Source organism: Echeneis naucrates, chromosome 18 (genome assembly GCF_900963305.1).
Source record: "Echeneis naucrates chromosome 18, fEcheNa1.1, whole genome shotgun sequence".
In the NCBI taxonomy this organism is placed as follows: domain Eukaryota; kingdom Metazoa; phylum Chordata; class Actinopteri; order Carangiformes; family Echeneidae; genus Echeneis; species Echeneis naucrates.
This window is the reverse complement of record NC_042528.1, coordinates 6,110,498-6,127,959: the sequence shown is the minus strand read 5'-3', so window position 1 is coordinate 6,127,959 and position 17,462 is coordinate 6,110,498. Positions and strand designations below refer to the sequence as shown.

Sequence of the window (17,462 nt, the reverse complement as noted above, 5' to 3'; positions counted from 1 at the left end):
ACTAAAACATTGTAATGTTATGTTCAAAGTTTGGTAGCTGTCACAAATAAAGTATTTGTTTGGAACTATTTTCAGTTTGGTATTACACAACTCATTTCACCCGGTGTAATGCTGCCTAATGTGTTTTTAATAGTTCTTGGATAAAAATGGAGTCTATAGCAGTGCCTGAGTATTCCTGTAATGGTAAGTACACAGTAGTCTGTACATATATAGTACATGCAGCCAGATGATGATGAACATTAATGGGCTGTTCTTTCACCTGAAATGTTCCCATCAGCAACAGTGTGTATCGTCAGGCTTTAATATTCCCAAAGCACAAATACTACTATATCCTTTCCTGTGTACATTTTCAGAAAACAAAAAAATTGGTCACTTAAATATTGAGAATTTCATAATTCATGGAGTTCACAAAAATATAAGATGTATAATTGTGGAACTATATACAGTCAGAGAATATTGAATTCTGTTGTGCTCTTAAGACATTGTTTTTGATCTGCTTGGTAAGTTGATACAATAAAGCTCAGCACAACACAGTCGCTCTGCCCATGATTTGTCATTTCAACATTTGCTGGCGCTCTCACTCAGCACAGATTTTTCCATTGCAACTGAATAATAGCAAAGATAGCAACTGCTGCACAACTGCTCATTTACACTCAGCTTCACAAAAAGGGAGCTTTATGGGAAATATTTACTTCTGACTGCATCAAGAGACCTACAGTGAAGCTGCCCACAATTCTCTCTGTTTTGTCTCTGACACATAAATTGTAGTGTAACCACTGCATCACTTGGAGCCCTGAGACACAAAACATTTATACATGCATCTCTGCAGCTGATGTAGCCATGGGCATCTTTTAATTTTACAACAAAATCTTAGTGTGTATATGAAGGCCAAGTTTCATGTAAGGATGTAGTGATGTTGATTACTGAGTGCAACCTGATAGCTGGTGTGCTCCCAAGGATGGTCACTAGGTACAATAAACCTATACTTCACTGTGAATACTGGAATCCACAGTCCGCCTACTGCCTTTCATATCGTGACTGAGGAGACACCGTTTTCCAGAAAAGGAAAGTGTCTGTTGCCAAATGCTAACCACTGCTCTGGTCTAATGCTGTCTCAGGAAAATAACCCCATTTCACATCACCTGAGACACCTTGAGCCCAACTATGATTCTCAAGCTTCTTTGTAAATAGAAAACACATCGTACTGGCCTGAGAATGAAATGCTGTGCACTCCAACTAACTCAGGTTGTCCATCTGGCAGCAGGCATTGCCTGTCTATCCACTGGGATTATTCCTTCCTACTCTTCTGCCTCCCACCACTGTCTCTCCAATTAAAAGTTACACATCAGCCTCAAGTCTTAGCCAGACTTCCAGATGGCTGGAATGATAGAGCAAGTTTTTCTTCTGTTGCATTGTCAGTGGAGAAATCAGTAACCTGTATGTCTATTTTCCAAAAGTTCTGTGGAGTTGGGTGGTTGGTGGATGTTTTGGGAATTGACTGGAATTCTTGCGCGTAGTGAAATCCCCAAACTCTGCTCTGTACTTTTAGACACAGCAAGGAAGAGGACTGGCAGATTTCAAATGTTAACAACGAGCTACAGTTTCTTTCTTGTTATGTTTGATGAGCTTGTTAATTCTTCACTTTTCTTTAACATTGGGGGAGACTTAACAGGAGACTCAACAAGTGTAACTGTGGTTACATTTTCTTTGACTTTAGCAAACACCCTAAGATTTCATCCTATTTCTGAGACTGAATTGTAAAGAAAATGTTATTCATGTGTCCACACTTTGGAAGACATAATTTAATTTGCACTCCCACCACACCTTGGAGTAATCCATTAAAATAGGAAGCAACGGAATAAATCAAATAAAGAAGTGAGTGCGTCATAAAAAGTTGGCTTACATATCAAATATTTGTCTTGAGGTAAGCTGACATGAAAAAAAATGACTCTGAAGAGACTCTGGGGGCTTCAAAATACAGACAATCATCGAACCATATTTTAATGCAAGTTTATTTTCTACTTAGCTCAGAGGCACTGACACACATGAAGCCGTCAGTGACCCAAGATCACAGGAAACGCGTGTCAGCCTTTATTTTACCATCACAGCGTCTAGCGTATGTTATCCCACATGCTTAAGTGCAGTTGACAGGTAAATCCCATTGCTGAGCATTTCTGCTGCTCTCACATGTCCTTGTGAAAGTCTTTCTGTGTATGAGCGACCATCACATCTCCTGAGACCAGAAGACTGCAGCTTTTGCAAAATATAGGATCCAATTTAAACCAGAACAACTGAGTACGTAATCTCAGCAAAAACAGGATGAGCAAAGACAGAAAAAGTAGAGGGTACTGTGCTGGTCTGTTCAGCATCTCCACAATGTTTCCATAGCTAGGCCATAACAAAGAAGCTCTGAATTTTACCCTGCAGCTAGCGCCAATCCAATGTGGAGAAAACCTATGTATCATTACATATGTTAAAAGGCTGGCTGTGCACTGAATTCCCAAATTCTTCATAAGAAGGATTTTTGTTCCAGTAAAATCTGAAAGGCACATTTAATGATACACAGATCTGCCAATAGCTTAATTTCTCAATGCAACATGGGACTTCAGCAGAATTTTATCCAACGTTTTCTTGAACTGTTAGGCTGCTGTCAGGGTAGACTAACAGAATTTGAAAGCCTTGGATGGTCAAGCTGAATATCACAGTGGAAGATGTGACAAGAAAGTCATGCTCTTGTGCATAGTGACAGAAGACCTATCAAATGGACCTCAAATTCATAGAAGCCTGAACAGAAGCATGTTTGAACGATCAATTCTGGTATGTTTCCATATAAAAACATATACAGTAATAATATGAATGGGATTCATCTCAGCTCAAGTTGTTGTTGCATGCAGGCAGGTCAATTAAACTTAAATATTTTAATGGCGTCATGTATACGATTGATTTGAAAAGTAAGATTATCTGATCCCCCAGCCCTAGGAAACAAATAGAACAATGGAATTAAAATGATTGAAAATACTTGATAAATTGATTTCTGAAATGTATTCATAATAATTCTTTAAGGGAAGAAGAACTGCAATGGGGCATTTTTCACTTAATTACATTTTATGGCTGAAACACTGGATTCAGTAGTCGAGAAAATAAAATCACTGTTTATTGTCACCAACATTTGTATTACATATTTTAAAGGCGGTTACAAGTTTTAGAAAAGATTGAAGCTGAGGTAGAATCTATTACATTACATTGCATAAATGGGTTTAAACTTTTCTGTCAGTTTGTGCATTTCTGTAAACACTTCCTTTCCTGAAAGTTGGCAACTATGAAAGAAACTTGATGAAATTCTTGGTTTTCTACCCATAACGGAGATTTTGAAATTGACTCAGACATGTCTACTGAATTCAGTTTCAGCTTTGAACGCTTGAGATGGACTGTGTCCACCTACTGAGAATATAGGGAAAAAAAAAAAGCCCACGTGTTGCCCTTAGTCTGTCCTCATTTACACAGCAATCAATCAGAACTTGACATGAAATCAGGCATAGACTCATGTCACACTGTGCAACATGCAGCGACTTTGAGCCACTTTATAGGCACTTTGTCAGCTTTCAGTGTGCAACACTAATGCAAACTGGCTCAACATCTCTAAGAAGAACAAATATGGACACATGTCACATAGTACATCGAAAGACCCTTCAAAAGCCCCCAAGGAATTAGGTCAGCAAGTGCTTGAATGATGTTCATCTTTTTTGATACTATTTTAGAGTAGCATATCAATACCAACCACCACATTGGCATTTACAGGGGTCAATAAACCCTGACAGGAAATGTGTCTATTGCTGTCTCTTCCTTCAAGCTCATTACTTGCAAAATGTGGGCTGGAGGGGAATTGTGTGGGTGATCCTCGAATATGTCCCCCTAATAAGTGTTACGGCAGCATGGTGGATGTACATAATGGTCACTTACAGCATGCGCACCTTGTGTGTTAAATATATCCAGACACATTCAAGACTCCAAAGGAAGCTGACAGACTTCTGAACTTTACCCCATGAGGTTGATGGCTGGTTCCACTAAGGATGTGAAAAAAGAAATACTTTGAAGGATTAAAATCTTACATCTAATGGTTCAGATCAACCACCAACAGAACCTCCTGGTTAACTGTGCAACATTCAAGGTCGTCTTACCAAACAGGAAAGTAGGTGGCTCTGCACCCAAGCACTAAGGGGTCTTCAAGTTGACTTTGGCTATTCTTGCAAATACCACTATCAAAAACCAGGATTGGTTGTGAATAGCAAATTGCTAAAATAAACCAAGAAAATGTAAGCATTGGCTCTAAAATGTGTTTGTTTTATCATGAGTATTCCTTCATTAGGTTATCAGCTACCAAGAAATATTTCAGTACAGCAGAAATGTGTGTAAAACTTTACTAAATCTGTATTCAGTCTATAGTTTTTTATGGTGTTCAACATCCTATTATGTTCTACAACAACACAGTCTTCTTAGTTGTACAAAAAAATATTCCAAATGTGATTTAAATAAATAAATTAGCATTTTACCTATATTTAACAATATAAACCAAGAGCTGCATCTTGGTTTGTTAAACCAAAATTACTATTCAGCAAAACCTTGCAGATATCTGAAGTGTAAATCTGAGGTGCCAGTGAATTCCTCATACAGCTACAGACTGTACCTTATTTCTGCAATTCTAAACTGAAATCTCAAAACCCTGAGCAATAGCGGTGACGATTAAATGTGGTATTAACATTTACACTCTTACAGCTGGCATGAGGGAAAAAAAAACATAATAAGGGCAAATAATGTTCAAAAAGAAAGAAAGAAGATTTATAAAAAAAAATGGGGAAATGGAAGGCCAACTGCTTTTTTGACCAAGATATGCTGGAAATGAAGGATGGAAAGCATAGCATGTGAAGACTGAATGTAAAGGGGGAGGAGTTTAATGACAGGTTCATTTATATTTTTATTTTCAATTAGAAGCTGAAACTAAAATATCATACTGTTTTACCTTTAACTGTATTAATAACAGGTTATTCTGAAGCATTATAAAACAAAACTTTCCATATAAATGTACGTCTTACTTCTACAGTTATCACAAAAAGGGGAGGGGGATAAGTTCCAAATGAGATCATTTCAAAGCAAGTACAAAAAGTACCACTACTTAATATCAAAGATGTTTATTGTTTCAGGCTTCTAGAAAAGCACAATGTCTTTGTTGTGCCAGCAAGCAAGGGAGGTCAAAGCAAAGTCATTTATCTCTGTTGAGTTGGAAATTAACTTCTCCCTCCAAGCAGTTCGACGTAGTACAAACCCTGATATGCTGCTGTCCTCTCAGGCAGCATGTGTGTTGCAAAAATAGAATGGCAGAGGGTGTATGACTCCAGCAGATTAGCATCACATTGCTGATATGACATATATTCCAAGGAAAAACGAGGGAACGTTTCAGCCATTTAAGAAGCAGTATAAAAGACTGGAGAGGAGGGAAAAGGAAAAAAAACGTGGGTTATTCATATGACAAATGAGTCCAAGAACTTCTAAAAATTGCTTGTATAGAAACCCCATAGGTATAAATCAGCAAATGTGATTCATTTTCCAAGTAATGATTCCTGTCTGCTTACAATTCAGCATAGGGAATTATACTGTAGACATTCACATATATAGGTGTAATTTGGGCAGCCTGTCTGGATATATTTCTCACAACCATTTCTTTCAAAAGTCTGAGGAAATGCAGCTAAAAGCAAAGACTGATGTGAAGTCATTAGCTGACTTTCCATTTCAATGCTTTTCCCTATAAAAAACAAATAAATTATGAAAGTCTGGGAAACTTATATCTGTGTGAGTGCATTTAAGTAAAATAAGCAATAAACCTCCTGTCATCATAGATGAAATATCCACATACAAAAAGCTGGAATGTGACAGTGACTGTAAAACGATTGCCAGTGTCATTGATGTAATATAGCTGAAGGCCGGCAGGTTCCCACACAAAGTCAAAACATGTAGATTTTAGATTTTGTATATTTGTATTGAATAGATATGCACTGTTTCTGAAAGCAACAAATTACATCATTGCCACTGCCAGAGCAAATGGTGTATGTCTAGAAAACACCAAATACCACTGAAGAGTCCATATCAGGCAATTTTATACTAATATGCACATGGATCCAAGGAACCAGTTTAATGTGGTGTGCTAGAAGCCATTTATTATGTTCTGTTCACAGGACTAGTCTCATCTCTCACTATTTCTGTTAAAATAACCTGAAAGAATACATTTTAAAAATGTAATTGCAGTGTTTTGACATCCAAAGGTTGCATATTGTAGCATGAAATATTTTCAACAGACCAGCTGTGGTTGCCTTTATCTGCTAATCCACACAACAGCTCAAAAGCCTTAAGAGATCAATTTTCGGAGCGCTGCTCACTTTTGTGTGGCCTGAGAGATTCTCTTAGAGGGGATAATTGTTGTCTTCCATACACCGCCACTAGCTGCAGGGACTCACCTGGAAAAGCACATGCAATGCAGTGCAGAAAAATCAATACAACGGGGCTAATTGGGCTCTAAGCAGTCAAGAAACGGCTGCAACTCATGCCCATCTCTGAAGACAACAAAAAACAAACATTTTATGACACTGTACACCTCTTAGTTGGGGGGGGGGTATGAGATAATTACAACAGATATGTGTGCTTCTCATCACTGCATCAGATCAAATTCAAAACCCCAATAATTACATGTGCTGTATTAAAACTGAATCACTCTTAATTACCATCTTTTTATTTTTTTGGACCATAAATCATATTTTACGTCTCTTGTTCCAGAAAATATTTACCCACTTTTTTTTTTTTTTTTGCTTTCCTTCAAAGCCACAGATTCAGTGGTTCAGTCAAACATCATATATCCCTGTAGGCCTTTATAGCACAGTAAAAAAAAATGTAAATAAATAAATAAAAAACACTTAACAGCTCAGGGCACCTTGGCTTTTTTTTTTTTTTTAAACACACTTTCCATTATTATGATGCAAAACAAGTATCCATTCATCAAGAGTTGTGCTGATATTTTTATTTTATATTTAATCATATTCATGTGTCTCATGACACAGACACTTTGATAAGCAAACATTATGTTTCTCAACTATGATACTTCATTGTATTTTTCAGTGTAGTTAGACTACAAATTAACTTCATGCTTTGCAGATATTGTGTATTAAGTACACATATGACATACATTGCACAGAGCCAGTAGCTATTTATGTAAACAATCCAGACTCACTAGAATAAATTTAAAGGTTTTTGAAGCTGTGAAACAACCAAGAAATTGCTAAACACCCTTCATTTTTCTAAGGAAATCACTGATTTGGTTGCTGGGGCTGCCTTTGTGCATACACTGTACGTCTCTCGCTCTCACTGTGGTTGGGATTGTTTCTCTCTCTCTGTCTTTTTCAGACTCTGAATCAGCAGGTCCCTTCGGTAAACAAGGCTGAGTGATTGTTGGATTTGCATATTCCTGAATAAATTATATTGCATTTCTGCGATAAGCCGTGCACTACAGTTTGGTAGCTTTTCCTCCTCCTTTCATGCCTCCACTCTTCCTTTCTACACCATTCACACATGCTGCCACAAATTAACCCTGATCAGGAGGGACCCCGGCAAGTGAGAAAGTGCTGCTCAAAATTCATGTTTTCAACGGTAAGAAAACCATGGCACTGGCCCCTGGTGGAGCCCAGATTGCCAGCTACGTAGATGGTTAATCAGGCCTGATAATGATGCATTTCCATGTCTGCCACCAAGGACAAGGATGGCAGCTACACTCAGCAGCACGAGTTTGGGGGGGGGTAGAAAGACTGGGAGGAGAAAAGGTGGAGATTAAAGAGAATGAAGCTGCAGAGAATCTAGTTAGTTAAAAAGATGGAGGTGGAGTGGAGAGAAAAGGAGAGGAGAGGATTCCCAAAGATGACTGTACGACAAGATGCAAAAGAAGTTCAATCCAGTGAATGGGGTTATTTAATGTGAGTCCAAGTTACTATTTTTGTGTTTGTGTGTACATATGTGCAGCCATACAGGCATATGGACATGTGCATATTCACATCACTGTCTCTAATGGGGCTTAATATGAACACATCTACAGACTGTAGCTGCTTTTAATTACAGCGCTTGGAGTGCTTAAAAAGCAGCCAAAAGAAAAAAAAAAAACCTCTCCTCCATTAAAGACGCATGTAGGCCTCACCCTTTTCCCCCCATCAGTTCAGCTGATGCCTGCTTTTTCCTGTCTCCCCCTTACTCCCCTCACTTCCTTAGGAGAATTGGGCTGGTGGTATTTTGGCTGTGAAAAGGAAACCATCGGACGGCAGAGGCATGAATATTCCAAATGACTAATGTTGCACATGCTTATTTTTGACATATCTGGCTTCCGCAGGGAAATAAAACACTTCTAATGCAGGGGGACCATCTGTTATCTGTTGCTGGTGTTTCAGAGCAGGCGGGCTCGATGTGCACATTCACTCGCAAACGCAAAAACACACACACACACACACACACAGGCACAACACATGCGTATACAGGCAGACAGATCGACACATTCTCACACAGTGGGGGGCCCGCGCACATAGACAGCGAGACACATGCGCACACACATGTACTAGCAGCAGAATCCGCCGGGAGCATGCACAACAGACAGGCTCTAAACTCCTATACAAATTGAACACTCCTTTTTTTTATTTCAGTGTGTTTGTCAAATGTGCTGTAAATCTTGAGCTGGAAGGTGACAGGGAATGCACACACTTTTTTATGCTAGCCATAAATACCTGGGCCTGTCTCCCCACAGCAGCTGGAGCAGGATAATATGCTGGGGGTGTGAAGGGGGAATAAACTAGCTGCATCACCTTGAAAACAAAACATGAACCACACAAACACTCTTCTGCATCAGCCGCACATCTACACTAAGTGTATTCTCACTTACATTTCTTTGGAACTACAGGCAAAGGAATAGGTGCAGGATATATGGTAAAGAAAGGTCTCTTATGCATGTATAATCTGTTTGTTATTTTCACACAATAGCCAAGCTTCGAGGTATGCCAGAGTACTTCTATTCAATAGAATATTCTGGGTACATTTCCAAGCCATAAATTAGGTTTTAGAAAACATTCCAGGGGATATCAAATATCCAAAAATGGTATCTAATACATGCACATGCATTCAAGTGAATCACTAGCACCAAGGTGCTATAATGTATTGATATTTGTGAATTTTCAGGTCATGTTTTCTAAATAAAACACAATGTTTCTATCACCAAAGCCTAATAAATGTGTTGAATATATTTCCTCCTTTATCAATAATAATTTATTATAAAGCTATTTTTTGGAATACATTTCAATACATTTCAAACAGCATATCACAATAGCACCATTATGCATTATTACAGTATATCCATGTGTAATAGCTGGCAGCCGTCTTCTTCCATGCATTTTTTGGTACATTGCTACATTTCTTGGCATTCTAACTGGCGCACCACAGTTTACTGTTTTATGTATCTTTTCAAATATTGATATCTTTGCTGTCAATTCATCAATAAATAAGTCACGCTAAAGCCACTATTTGTAAAATTTTGATGGCAGAGCCAGAGCCAAGGCTGGCGTAAAAATTACAATGCATGCTACTCTCGCTCGCTAAATTGTTACAATTCTTATTTATTAATTTCCAAATATTAATGACAGAGAGAGAGGTGCGTAGCCTATTGCATATTGTAAATGCTCATTGGATCTATTTTGTGCATTGCGGAATTTTTAACTATTAAATTCAAACGCAGCACCACTACAAAAGCATTTCAGCTGGTTGTTGCCTGGTTTTCTGTAAAATTGGAAATAATCATTGAACTAAAATCAGTAACCTGTTTGCTACAAAATCTGTGTATTTGTTTTAAAAAAAACAAAAAACAAAAAACTGCCTAAATTAAGTAATTTACTTCATCAAATGGATCTCTGAAAGGAAGTACTCCATGTTATTGTTTCTTTTTATTTATTTTGTGATCAAGTGAATTCTACCTTCTAGGTTATTAAATGGGATTTTGTGGGGAGTTAATCAATTGTAATGCTGCAAAGTAAGAAAAAAATAGTCTTTGAGGCAAGCATGTATGTTTACATCTTTCCACTCCTCACCTCCCATGATTTTTGCACTTCCTGTGGATGAGATGCCACTTTTTGCCAAGAAAAACATGTGTTCCATCCATGGTGTTTAATTTTTAGGAAACAGTGTGAAAAACATACACACACATATTGGAGTTGATTAAATCAAACCTCTGGGGTCTTCGGGGGTACAAACAGTTTGATCCCAATCAAGATGTTTGATAAGAAATGTTTCATAATACACAGAGGCATACAGTGCTACTTGATCTTATGTCTGTAAAATGACAAGCAGGACAGAGGGATTTTAAAGGTGGAGTGTAGGTAGAGATGATGGTGGTGCTGTTTAATAACTTACCTCTGTCAGCTGCCATTAAATGAGGATCTTCAATGACTAGACTGTCTGGTGTATCATGTGTGTCTTTGATCTATGAGCATATAGAGAGAGAGAGAAAACAAGGTCAAAGATCTATACACTTACATGACCATGGGTCTCACTTGCATTAATGTATAAAGCAACAATAAAATCATCTATGTATGTGTGCCTGAGTGGGAGAAAGTGATTTCAAAGAAAGCTCCTTTCAGCTCAAGCCCATGACTTTAATATGCGCCTCCCAGCAGACAACGTACGCTCGATGTTGCAAAATACAAGGTTCCTTTCTATGCTCTAGGAGGTTCCCGGGAGCTTCTGAAAGACTGTTTAATGACGAAAGACAGCATGCCTGGTAGATACTGTTCTGTTTTAGGTCACAAGGAAAAAACAGGGTGAGCCGCAACAATTTCAGGTCTTTAATTTTCTTTTAAGACCCCAACATTCGTTTAGAAAGATCCAAGCCACCTCATGGGAGGGGAATAATCACTCAATTCTGACAGGAGAGTATTGCTGATTGTTAAGCTCCTGTGGTAAAATATTGGCATACTAAATATCAAAATATTTAAATGTATCCACAGCTGGGAAGCTACTTGAGGTCAGGAAAATGTTTTTTTATTGCAGTTGTGCTATCTTTGTTGTTGGTGCTTGTAGGCATTCTCCATTTCAGGACAGCAAAAATATTGGGTAAAAAACACCTATTTTTTCTGTGGCTTTCAGGTTTCTGAAAGGGACCGAATATAAGAAGATTCCCGTATAAGGAGCAGAGGAAATACAGGTCTGATCTGATGACTTACGGCACGCTACATGCTGTCATTTTTTCCTTTCGTGGAAACCAGACTGTAAACTCAACTGTGCAAGTGAGAGGCGTCGCCAAATGCAATGTGACTCACCACCTCTGAAGAGAATAAGATCCTGCTTGAGATCACTGTGACATCGCATGCAGTATTTGCAGATCAAATTATTTCAACAGATGGGATAAATACAAATGTGAAAAATTGCATTGCAAGAAGGAAAACCCTTAAAGCAACATGATAACTTTGACTCTTATTTTTAGTTGAAATATACACAAGAAAACATCTTGCTATGGAAACGTGTGGAAGAGATACTCCTTTCTGAGGTTTTTAAACAAATCTAGTCTTTCTAACCAAGCTGAGATGATCATGATTGTAAGTTGACCTTCTGATCTACCGCACTAACACCAAAGCTTCAAACTAGTATTAGCAGTTGGAGGACCTTACTATGGCTTACCCCCAAGCTAGAAAGCTGTACCTATGCATGGACAGCGTAATATGTGAGTGTCATCTTAGCATTAGTTTGGATTTCTGGAATAGCATTGTGTAGTTTTGCGAGGATAACCATGATTTATAAATCTTTTCTTAAATAATCATGTCAGGGTAAAATGTTTGTTTGAGGTTCATCAATAAGCATTATAACTCATTTCTTCAGTGAAAAACCAAAGCGTAAAGGTGAAACCATCAAAACAAATCTTTTTTGTTGTTGTTTTTTTTTTAGTCCCAGTGAGAACCAGTTCACCTTCAGTTCTCCAAGTAAAATATGTTCAATTATCTTCAGCTGCCAAAGTGAAAATGATTTTTGCCAAAATTGCCAATGAGCACATGCTACAAAGAAGAAACATTTGGAAATCCTCGCAAAATTGGCAGGGGTAAGGTGGTTAGTCATACAGCTAACTGGAGACCTGCTACAACTGGAAAACTACACACCAACTCCAGTCATCCACAATAGCCTCCAGAAAGTCCATCTATACACTTTCTACTGCTTAGTTAACATTTTTCACCAAACACATTTCCTTTAACAAATGCTTAAATAATGAGCCAACAAACTTGCTAACTATCAGTTCAAGGGGAAAAAGTCTATTCAAAGGGAACATTTGTACCATTGACAATGTCTGCAGGAGAACCAGCTGAAAGAGGAAGTCAGAGAATTCATCTGATCATGACAACAACATGACCTCAGTGAAAAACCAAAGATGTCACGTTTTAGATATTTAGTAACATTTTGAGATGAAATCACTGTCACTACTTGCGTTAACACTGGACTTGGTTCACCATTACAATCAAGACAACCCTGAGTATCCAAATGAAAGCAACCGATGCTTACCTAGCCAGTGCCCTCAAAATAAGTCCCCTGCACCTATTGATGCACTGTAATAGCAAGAAATAATGAAAGCATCACTTCAAGCTCACTCATCACACAATACTTTCTCGCATCCACTTTGTTCTCCAGTTGCTGTTTGGGTCTGAGAACAAGATGCCAGTGGAGCAAAGCCTTCCAGCAGCCCCATACACTGAGGAGTACTTCCTGAAATCAGCCAGCAATGAAAAAATATAGGCTTGCTCTTGAAAACTGTCTGCCTTTGAAATATCTTTATTTTGCAATCCCCAGCTGTGAGAGATGTGTGTAACATCTTAGACATATAACAGACACACCACGGGTATTTGTCCACTGAGAGCCAGGACCCACTAAATGAAGAGGGGCACACATGGCCAGGAAGCAACTAATTAATTGACAAGGAGATATTTCTGAATTTATAATCATCAAACAGACTTCATTTTGTTCCACCATCACCACCAACCTCGCAAGCACATCTTCCCAGGCGACTTACTTAAGAGACTTATCTTATAAATACAGCCCTAATCAAAATAAATGACTAAAAGCTCCAAGGGAGTTGAAGGCTATACACATTTACATCCGGGAGCTGATTCTGCTTGTGCATTGACTTAAGGTTCAAATCACAGAGAATCTGAACTTATGTAATACTTTGTTTCTTTCTTCTCCTGGCTGCTCAGTTTGGCAGGCCTATATTCATGACAGCCAAGTAGGAGAGACATGGCCTCCTTCTATGTGTGTTATGTTGAATTCCCTCAGCAGCATGCTCAGTTGGTAAGCGTGCCATTTTACAGCGTATTTTTTTTATATTTCATGCGTTTTGTCTTTTTGAATGCATGTGTGTTCTCTGTGTTGGTGTGCTATATATCTCTTGCTATGTGTGTTTACTACTCTGTAGTCCTGTTTCTGTTTTATCCATGTCAAAAAATAAAGCAGCAACTGATATTTTTCCCAGCCAGTGGCTTACAGGTCCTATTTGACCCTGTCGGTGATGTCTGGATAAGGTGAAGTGTGGTGATAGATTGGTCATCAAAGTTTTGATGGATATGTTACTGCCACAACAACCGATACAACAGATGGCTTAGACTACGAAGCCACAACTCTCAGCATTTAAAATTCCAACAGCTCTCTATTAACTTAACACACAGGCTTCAGCTGTTTTAAGGTCACATGTAGGGTTTATATCAAGACTGCAGTGTTCATAGCTTGATCTCTGCAGAGGCACAGACAAGACAGGAGTGTCTGAAAAGCCTCCAGAATCTCATCGGCTTCGTGAAACTGCTGCTAATCCAAACTCAACTTGACTGTGACATCTGTGGTGGCCTTTGCACAGTTAAACTTTTGGACAGGAGTGCAGTGTGGTCCCAATCCTCATACTTGTTTGTTGGGATGTTTTGTTGTCGGTTTTTTTTCCTGGTGCCCTCTGAAACCTGATGACCATTCCTAGATGATTTTCTGATGAATCAACTCAACTGAAAAATACTGCTATCCAAATATTTGGTTAAGCTAAAAGGATCTTAAAAGAAAAAAAGATCCACTTTTGCCAGTTTAACTTCAAAGTTGAACTCATAGCTTCAAATCACAGAATAAATTTACCTTGGCTCAGTGTTGTAGATATTAATGCTGGTAACTATTCCCTAATGATTCAAGCCTACTGGAAGTTAACAATTTGCACAAAACCACCCCTGCCATTTCACGCTTGCAGCTGTGAGCGTGTCAACATTTCAAACCAGGGAGCAGCTCTACATTGTTCATGAACAATTTAAGGAAAAATTTGCCAAGTAACACTTTACCCACCATCAGGTTTTTTTACCTCAGTTTCTCAGCCAATATTTTAAGAAACATTTTAGGCAACAAAATGACTAATCTTATTGATTTTCTTGAGATGTTTTTGCAACATCAAAAACTGATGCTGAAAACTTGTTTGTATGTTAAACAAAAAAAATACATTACATTGACACAAAGCTACAGATGGTTTTGACCACTTCACTGGATAAAATTGTTCTGTTTCTACTGCAACAAAAAAAATGTAAAATGTATTTTCTGTATATTTGAGAGTTGGGTGCTGGCAGCATTTATAGTAGATCAAGGCAGCACAAGGGCAGTGTGTGATGGTGTAAGTGTGCATATGCGTGTGCTCTGTGAGAGGTAAAATAATGACAGGCGAGAACGGATGGCTGGTGACGCAGTGACGAGGAAAACGCCACACATTTTGGGCCTCAGGCTGGGCAGCTGTGAGAATCTTCATCTCTCTTATTCCCTCCCACCCATCTTTAACTACACCCACCCTCTACCCCCCGCCTTATGCCGCACTGTTCAAACAGAGGACAAAGATACCCTGAGTGATTTTCTTTTCCCGATCCCATACATGGCTGCTGGCACTCTCCTCATCTGCATCTCCAGCTTGCAGCAAGAAGAGTGACAGAGTGGTTTTAACAAGAGTCTTTTGATTAATTTTAATGGCACTTCCGAACTACATCCTCTTCCCGTACAAGAAAACGTTCCTGTGTATTCTTACATGTTATTATGTTTTACTTTCAGGCATGAATTGATATTATGTTTGATACTGGGGAGGATTACTCTGGTATGAGTCACATCTTTTAACCATGTTTAGACTACAAATGGTACTGAGATGTATGCTGCATTTTCCAGAGTTCACTGGTACTTGTTTGAGCGTGTGTGTTCGTGCGTGTGTGGATATTTTTTCTCTTTTTGTTTTTTTAAAGGAGCATTCTTCATGGTGAAATCTACAGTCAGTAAATCCATGGACGTACGGCAAATTTATGTATATGTGCCTTTGCATGCTGAAAATACAATCTTATTGAACTGAAGGACAAACACATGCACAAACATGTTGCATTTTTTATACATCACTAGCACCCACTGCTGCATCATGGGATACCACTTCAGACAAGATTGAGAGCCAATTAAAGTTGTTTAATCTAGAGAAATGTATGCATTTCTGTGAATGTATATAAACATGTTGGATGGGGAGAAAGATGGCAGTTTGTGTGGTGTCGTTACACTTTCAGGTCATGCCAGTTGGCTTCCCCAATGTGTGACAACGGTGAGATCCAGAGAGAGAAGGAACAAGAAAGCAAAAGAGCAGAAGGGGAGAACATGGCAGTCGAGGACTACCACTTTTACATCAAACAAATGTTGTCACAACAGAGCAACAGAGCTGCCCCTGTTAACTGTGACACCATTCAGCTGCTCGTCACACTGAGCAAGGCAAGGCGGAAACCTACTGTAAGTCAAGCAAGTGCACTGTTTATTGAATAAGAGAGCATGAGAGAAGGGAGAGAGTGGTGACGCAGCGGCAGCAGCAAAGCAAGCATACAGTAGTGGTGTCAAATCTTCATAAGTAGCATGAAAAGGGAGCATTTTCTCATCCCTCCATGAAATTGAATGTTGAAGAGGGTAATGAAGCAATAACAGTAAAGGCAATCATTGAGGCTTACATTTGAGAAACATGATACTGCCACTGGTGTTAGGGTAGCGCTTAAAGACAACAAAAGTGATTGTTTAGGGGTTTTATTTTGTGGTTGATACAGCACATTTTTGCAATCTGTAGCTAAATGAAAGGGAAGGCTAAGGTAATCTTACTAAGGTAATGGCAGATGGAATCTCTTACACCAAAAGGAATGATTTTATGTGAAGGCATTGCCTTACCCTTGAAAAAATGCTTTTACAAATTGAACATGGCCCTTTAGTTAATGAAAAAAATTTGGTCTTTATTGTAAATATCAAAGTTGGCAAAAGAATCACTGTTAAAGTTTCTGTACGATCTTGAAAGCCTGTAATCAAATCATTAAGTGTTATAAATGTTGCAGTCTGTGCTAAAGCAGATTTTTATCCATATGTTGGCATTTTAACTGGGCATATCAGATGGATCGGCAGAAGTTCTGTAGTCATACTAATATTTAAAGAAACAGCTACGTGATCAGCAGGCAGACTCTCTCAGCTGCAAGAACTGTAGTCTGTGACAGAAGGAAGACGGGAGGGAAAAAGGAGTAGGTGTGTCAGGACAAAACACCAAAAAGAAAGATTGTCTCCTAACGGTCGTCGGCACATGAGCCTGTCAGTCGTCATCGCGTGCCACTCTCTCTGCTCGACACAGTGAAACTGAGGCAGTGTACCCCATGAAATATTCACCAAAGTTGTCTTTGCTTAAAAACGATTGAGGAGAGGTCGGGAGCGATAGATGACAGATAGTCCCGTAAATGCTCTTGATGTCAGGTTTGCTTAGGCCTCCTTACAAGTGACAAGGGGGTGGGAAGGGTGGGGGCGACAGGGAGACCAGCAGGGGCTCCATTAAATGTTCACACAAATGCACCCCTAACAGCGTGTCAGTCTCCACAGTAAAAATCCCCAATTCCCAAAAACACGCCACTAATTCTGCTGTGCCCTCTTAATACCCACAACATTTATTTGCAACTGCTGACACATTTGATTCCTGCATTTCCAACTAACTTTAACTAGGAGACAATGTCCTTATCACAGTTAATGCTCATAGCACACTGAGTATATTATAGCATGACAACTTGTAACTTTTAGCCAGGAAATACTTGACTAACTGAACTAATATATATTCACTGCCATTTTAACTGCTGAGATCTCTTTGAAAGCCAGCACAAACTTTGAACATTGAGGCCAACATATCTTTTGTGTTGATTGGAATGAGGAAGTATTGGTTATTTTATCATCCAACCCACAAATTCAAAGAAGTAGAGGTGGAAGAAATTTGACACTTCAGGTTGAGGTGAGCCTCAACGTTTTTACTTTAATGGAGGCCAATGATCTGGCAAGCCTCTGACAAGGCAACAAAGGAGAGGTTAATGCCA

The 17,462-nt window shown here is 38.9% G+C and overlaps 1 protein-coding gene across 1 annotated transcript in view; it reads right to left on the bottom strand.

Annotated features, from left to right (window-relative positions):
* The window catches only part of LOC115058750 (glucosidase 2 subunit beta-like), a 105,444-nt gene that overhangs the window by 49,512 nt on the left and 38,470 nt on the right, over positions 1–17,462 (bottom strand). The window contains exon 10 of the mRNA XM_029526234.1: positions 10,477–10,546. Within this exon, the coding sequence (XP_029382094.1) occupies positions 10,477–10,546 (70 nt within the window). The remainder of the gene's footprint in view (positions 1–10,476; positions 10,547–17,462) is intronic.